The sequence below is a fragment of the Trichomonas vaginalis genome, chromosome I (genome assembly GCF_026262505.1).
Source record: "Trichomonas vaginalis G3 chromosome I, whole genome shotgun sequence".
In the NCBI taxonomy this organism is placed as follows: domain Eukaryota; phylum Parabasalia; order Trichomonadida; family Trichomonadidae; genus Trichomonas; species Trichomonas vaginalis.
In genome coordinates, this window is record NC_067203.1 from 26,125,641 (window position 1) to 26,133,133 (window position 7,493).

General features: G+C 31.3%; 1 protein-coding gene across 1 annotated transcript, besides 5 other annotated features; it reads left to right on the forward strand.

Annotated features, from left to right (window-relative positions):
• Positions 1–296: 296 nt before the first annotated feature.
• On the forward strand, positions 297–1,001 carry TVAGG3_1052060 (His-Me finger endonucleases family; the record flags this gene model as incomplete). The annotated part of the gene is made up of 1 exon (XM_051255760.1): positions 297–1,001. The coding sequence occupies one exon, from the start codon at positions 297–299 to the stop codon at positions 999–1,001; it is 705 nt and encodes a 234-aa protein (XP_051081334.1).
• Positions 297–1,001: a mobile genetic element.
• Positions 1,002–4,058: 3,057 nt separating this feature from the next.
• Positions 4,059–4,103: a mobile genetic element.
• An 18-nt stretch (positions 4,104–4,121) lies between these two features.
• Positions 4,122–5,050: a mobile genetic element.
• A 1-nt stretch (position 5,051) lies between these two features.
• Positions 5,052–5,096: a mobile genetic element.
• A 407-nt stretch (positions 5,097–5,503) lies between these two features.
• Positions 5,504–5,595: a mobile genetic element.
• Positions 5,596–7,493: the final 1,898 nt, after the last annotated feature.

Sequence of the window (7,493 nt, forward strand, 5' to 3'; positions counted from 1 at the left end):
GAAAACATTACTTATATTCTTTAACCATGAAATAACATCTTCATTCATGCTGTCAAACATGAAGTAAGGTCTTACATACTCTTCACTTATAAGATACTCCACAAAATACTTGTTAAGCTCTATGTCCTCGTGAGCGATTTCATTAGGTTTGATATTAGTTCCTTTTGTCATTGCTGTCATGTACTTCACTCACTCATAGTTCCTTTCAATAGCGTAAAAATACTTCATTGTTTCATAAATGCTCTAAATTCTGTTCAAAATTCGTACAACATAACTTTTAACATTAGTGAAAGAACATGAGCGAAACAACAACATCTAACATTACAGAAGAAGTCAATGACAATGCCGATGAAAACATTACAGAAGGAGCTAGTGAAAATATTGACGAGTTCAGTGAGGAAGAAGATATTGAGGACGTCAATGAGAACGTTAGTGGGGAACAAACTCAATGGGAAACATTGAGAAATCATGAAGATTATGAGATTTGTACGACATATCCTTTTACTATTCGTCGAAAGAAAGACAAACATATTACGAGTGAATGCTTAAATAATTATGGTTATATTGTGCTTAGTTTAAACAACAAAATGCATTTAAAGCATATAATTATTGCAGAACAGTGGATTGAAAATCCAAACAATTTGAAAGAAATAGACCATATAAATCATGATAGAACGGACAACAGAATCTCAAACCTTCGTTGGTGTTCTAGATCTGAAAACAATAGAAATAAAAGCAAGTATGGCGATATAGTTTATGAGTTTGTTGATGAAATATCTGACGAAGCTGTTGAAATAACAGATTATAGTAAGCATTCGTTTGAGTTCTACTACTATGTTGAGAATGAAGACGCATTCTATTATTATACAGGTCTTAACTATCGAAAACTTCATATAAACTTTACAAAAACAGGTGCTGCTTATGTTTGTATGATAGATACAGAAAACAAGAGTGTAAGTTTATTCATAAACAAATTCAAACGCTTGTACAGCTTCATGTAGGACAAACATTATTTTTCAACACTAACGCCAACACTTAGGACAAACATTACTGTATAACATAGACACTAACTTCATATAGAACCGAGCAACTTTCTAAATGTCGACAGCCCCTAGCTCAGTGGTATGGTACAATGAAGATATGGTGTGAAGGTCGCGGGTTCGACTCGCGAGGGTCTCATGTTTTGGTATTATCTTGTCAACTTTCTAACTGTCGACATTCTTCCACTTGCTTCAAACACTAATGAACGTGTCAAAATGAGCGTAAAACACTTCGTCAAGATTTCATCGTAAATGCTTCGTCATGACTTCATCGTAAGTGTTTTGTCATGACTTCATCGTAAATGTTTTGTCAAGATTTCATCGTAAACACCTTGTCAAACATAAATGTAAACACTTTGTTAAACATGAACTAACCAACATAAACGTAAACACTTTGTTAAACATGAACTAACCAACATAAACGTAAACACTTTGTCAATACTTCATCGTAAAGACTTTGTCAAACATAAACGTAAACTCTTTGTCAATACTTCATCGAAAATGTTTTGTCAAGATTTCATCGTAATGAGCGTAAACTCTTTGTCAATACTTCATCGAAAATGTTTTGTCATGACTTCTTCGTAAATGCTTTGTCAAACATAAACGTAAACTCTATGTTAAACATGAACTAACCAACATAAACGTAAACACTTTGTCAAGATTTCATCGTAAACACTTTGTCAATACTTCATCGTAAACTCTATGTTAAACATGAACTAACCAACATAAACGAATGTGTCGAACTTCATCGTAAGTGTTTTGTCATGACTTCATCGTAAATGCTTTGTCATGACTTCTTCGTAATGAGCGTAAACACTTTGTCAAAACTTCATCGTAAATGTTTTGTCATGACTTCATCGTAAACACCTTGTCAAACATAAACGTAAACTCTATGTTAAACCTGAACTAACCAACATAAACGTAAACACTTTGTCAATACTTCATCGTAAACACTTTGTCAAACATAAACGTAAACTCTATGTCAAACATGAACGTAAAGACTTCATCAAAACTAAACGTAAACTCTATGTCAAACATGAACGTAAACTCTATGTTAAACATGAACGCAAACTCTATGTCAAACATGAACGTAAAGACTTCATCGAAACTAAACGTAAACTCTATGTCAAACATGAACGTAAAGACTTCATCGAAACTAAACGTAAACTCTATGTCAAACATGAACGTAAAGACTTCATCGAAACTAAACGTAAACTCTATGTTAAACATGAACGTAAATGCTTTGTCATGATTTCATCGTAATGAGTGTAAATGACCCAAAAATAATGTTTAGGGTAGATGGTTAGATCTAACCCGATATCTAACCTCTTTTCTACCCTCATGAATTTACACCAAAAATATATTTTAGGGTAGATGGTTTTTAGGTGTCACCACGTCACCATGTCACCAGGTTAATTAACTTCTCTTAAAATTACTGACAACATGACATTTAGACAACAGTCCAGGAAATAAATTTTATCGTAAATGCTTTGTCATGACTTCATCGTAAATGTTTTGTCAAAACTTCTTCGTATATGTTTTGTCAAAACTTCATCGTAAATGTTTTGTCAAAACTTCTTCGTATATGCTTTGTCAAAACTTCATCGTATATGTTTTGTCAAAACTTCTTCGTATATGTTTTGTCAAGACTTCATCGTATATGCTTTGTCATGATTTCATCGTATATGCTTTGTCAAAACTTCATCGTAAATGTTTTGTCAAAACTTCTTCGTATATGCTTTGTCAAAACTTCATCGTATATGTTTTGTCAAGACTTCTTCGTATATGTTTTGTCAAAACTTCTTCGTAAATGTTTTGTCAAAACTTCTTCGTATATGCTTTGTCAAGACTTCTTCGTATATGCTTTGTCAAGACTTCATCGTAAATGCTTTGTCATGATTTCATCGTATATGCTTTGTCAAGACTTCATCGTAAATGTTTTGTCAAAACTTCTTCGTATATGTTTTGTCAAGACTTCATCGTATATGCTTTGTCAAGATTTGATCGTATATGTTTTGTCATGATTTCATCGAAACTAAACGTAAACTCTATGTCAAACATGAACGTAAACTCTATGTTAAACATGAACGTAAACTCTATGTTAAACATGAACGTAAACTCTATGTCAAACATGAACGTAAACTCTATGTTAAACATGAACGTAAAGACTTCATCGAAACTAAACGTAAACTTTATGTTAAACATGAACGTAAACTCTATGTTAAACATGAACGTAAAGACTTCATCAAAACTAAACGTAAACTCTATGTCAAACATGAACGTAAACACTTTGTCAAACATGAACGTAAAGACTTCATCGAAACTAAACGTAAACTCTATGTTAAACATGAACGTAAAGATTTCATCGAAACTAAACGTAAACTCTATGTCAAACATGAACGTAAAGACTTCATCGAAACTAAACGTAAACTCTATGTCAAACATGAACGTAAAGACTTCATCGAAACTAAACGTAAACTCTATGTCAAACATGAACGTAAACTCTATGTTAAACATGAACGCAAACTCTATGTCAAACATGAACGTAAAGACTTCATCGAAACTAAACGTAAACTCTATGTTAAACATGAACGTAAAGACTTCATCGAAACTAAACGCAAACTCTATGTCAAACATGAACGTAAAGACTTCATCGAAACTAAACGTAAACTCTATGTTAAACATGAACGTAAAGACTTCATCGAAACTAAACGTAAACTCTATGTTAAACATGAACGTAAATGCTTTGTCATGATTTCTTCGTAAATGTTTTGTCAAAACTTCATCGTATATGCTTTGTCAAAACTTCTTCGTATATGCTTTGTCAAAACTTCATCGTAAATGTTTTGTCAAAACTTCTTCGTATATGCTTTGTCAAGACTTCTTCGTATATGTTTTGTCAAGACTTCATCGTAAATGCTTTGTCATGATTTCATCGTATATGCTTTGTCAATGTAATGCATGAAAATTCGGTTCACTTCATTTGACACTTTACATATCGGATGTATTATCTAAGAATTATATTATAAAATAATAATTTTGTGTTTTATAAGTTTATTTGTATAAATTGATTCAAAAAAAATGGAAAGACAAGAAGTGGATCTGCCAAATGAAAATCAGATTTATATTACGGCATATCTTGAATATTCTATTGGCAAAAAGACAGCAGACCAAGTTGCAAAAGATTTGCACATAGGTAGAAAAAAATTATTATTAAAATGGCAAGAACTTGGTTTAAATCCAAAAAAGCTCGGAAGACCAGAAACTCCTCTTAGAACAGATTTGTTACCAACCATTCACGAAATAAAAGCTAAGTACAATCTAGGTTATAAAAAAGTTTTAGAGAGTTACATACATGATGACACAGTTTCATTTCACGATATGCTTAAATTATACGAAAAAGAGAATCTTTTCAAATTTCGGCGAGATCCAGAAAAAATTGATGAACATCCAAATCAGTATGTTTCCCAATACGTAAATCAGCAATGGCATACTGATTTAAAAAGCTTCAAAGAAGAGACAAATGGTACCAAGCATACTTATCATTTAATTGCCTTTATCGATGACAGATCTCGTTTTTGTATTTATTACGAAATTCTTCCCGATAAAACAATGAAATCAACTTCAAAAGCTTTACAAAATGCTATCGACTCTATCAAAATTATTCCATACGAACTTTTGACAGATAATGGATGCGAATTTACAGGAAAGGACTTCAAAAACGTTCTTCAAGTAAATGGCATTCAACACCATCGGACAGAACCTTACACACCACAGTTAAATGGTAAAATAGAACGTTTTTGGCAAACAATCTTTTCGGCTCGCCCAGATTTTATCGAAATAAGAGAATTTTTACCTCACGCAATAGAAGAATACAACACAGTATGGGTTCATACAGCTCTTAAAGATCTTTTCGGTGGAAAACCTACTCCAAAATCAATTTGGGACCAGGGTCCTAAATGGACAAAGGACTTAAACCCAAATCCTGAGTTCGAAATACAGCCTCGTAACTAAAAATAAAGTAAAAATACGAATAAACATTTTATTATAATTTAAATAATTTTTTTATTCATAAAGTAATACGATATATAGCTAAGCTATGTAAGGATATTCTGATGCTGAGAGTTTAAGAACTTTAAATTACGTATAGAAAAAAAATTCATTTAATATTTTGTAACATTTTTTAAATTGATAGATAGTTAGATTTTGTAGGGGAAGGTAAGATTCTTTGTGGTAATAATGGTCGTTGAAATTAAAATGAATGTAAGATTTGTGGAGAAATTGTATAAATTTGCATAGTGTTAGATTCAGAATAGGAGCATATGAGCCAGTGATTGTGTCTAATGTTTTTAAGGTGCTAATTGGAAGTAGAAAAGAAAAAAATTTGTTGCAATAACATCATATTGCAAAAAAGTTTTTAAAATATGATGTATGAATAAGAGTATGATTGGTATAGATTTGGGTTGTATAAGGAATTGTTGGCTATGATGTACTGATCATGAATCAGTACATCATAGCCAACAATTCCTTCCCAAACAACCCGAAATTTGTCTGATTCCACACTAATTTTATTAATTTATCTAAACTTTTATCCTCGTCTACAATTTAATCATCAATAATTATCTCTTGTTCTATTTCACTATTATTATATATATATTTATATGATTTGATTTAAAAAAAATAAATAAATAAATTAATAAATCATTTACTCAAATATATCAAAAGTTTTATTTTTATATATAAAGATAACTACTTTTTAAAAAAATACCCTATATATTTTTGCCATGTAAACTATTTTTGCCATGTAAACTTGTCACTTTTGACAGAAGTGAAGTGAACCGAATTTTCATGCACAACAGTCAAAACTTCATCGTAAATGTTTTGTCAAAACTTCTTCGTATATGTTTTGTCAAGACTTCATCGTATATGCTTTGTCAAGACTTCATCGTAAATGTTTTGTCAAAACTTCTTCGTATATGTTTTGTCAAGACTTCATCGTAAATGTTTTGTCAAAACTTCATCGTATATGCTTTGTCAAGACTTCATCGTAAATGCTTTGGCATGATTTCATCGTATATGCTTTGTCAAAACTTCATCGTAAATGTTTTGTCAAAACTTCTTCGTATATGTTTTGTCAAGACTTCATCGTAAATGTTTTGTCAAAACTTCATCGTATATGCTTTGTCAAGACTTCATCGTAAATGCTTTGTCATGATTTCATCGTATATGCTTTGTCAAGACTTCATCGTAAATGTTTTGTCAAAACTTCTTCGTATATGTTTTGTCAAGACTTCATCGTAAATGTTTTGTCAAAACTTCATCGTATATGCTTTGTCAAGACTTCATCGTAAATGCTTTGGCATGATTTCATCGTATATGCTTTGTCAAAACTTCATCGTAAATGTTTTGTCAAAACTTCTTCGTATATGTTTTGTCAAGACTTCTTCGTAAATGCTTTGTCAAGATTTGATCGTATATGTTTTGTCATGATTTCATCGAAACTAAACGTAAACTCTATGTCAAACATGAACGTAAACTCTATGTTAAACATGAACGCAAACTCTATGTCAAACATGAACGTAAAGACTTCATCGAAACTAAACGTAAACTCTATGTTAAACATGAACGTAAAGACTTCATCGAAACTAAACGTAAACTCTATGTCAAACATGAACGTAAACTCTATGTCAAACATGAACGTAAACTCTATGTCAAACATGAACGTAAAGACTTCATCGAAACTAAACGTAAACTCTATGTTAAACATGAACGTAAATGCTTTGTCATGATTTCTTCGTAAATGTTTTGTCAAAACTTCATCGTATATGCTTTGTCAAGACTTCTTCGTATATGTTTTGTCAAGACTTCTTCGTAAATGCTTTGTCAAACATGAACGTAAACTCTATGTCAAACATGAACGTAAATGTTTTGTCATGACTTCATCCTAATGAGCGTAAATGACTAAAAAATATATTTTAGTTGAAAAGGTTAGATCTAACACGATATCTAACCTCTTTTCTACCCTGTTGAATTTTCATGATTTCATCGTAAATGTTTTGTCAAACATGAACGTAAACTCTATGTCAAACATGAACGTAAACTCTATGTCAAACATGAACGTAAAGACTTCATCGAAACTAAACGTAAACTCTATGTTAAACATGAACGTAAATGCTTTGTCATGATTTCTTCGTAAATGTTTTGTCAAAACTTCATCGTATATGCTTTGTCAAAACTTCTTCGTATATGTTTTGTCAAGACTTCTTCGTAAATGCTTTGTCAAACATGAACGTAAACTCTATGTCAAACATGAACGTAAATGTTTTGTCATGACTTCATCCTAATGAGCGTAAATGACTAAAAAATATATTTTAGTTGAAAAGGTTAGATCTAACACGATATCTAACCTCTTTTCTACCCTGTTGAATTTTCATGATTTCATCGTAAATGTTT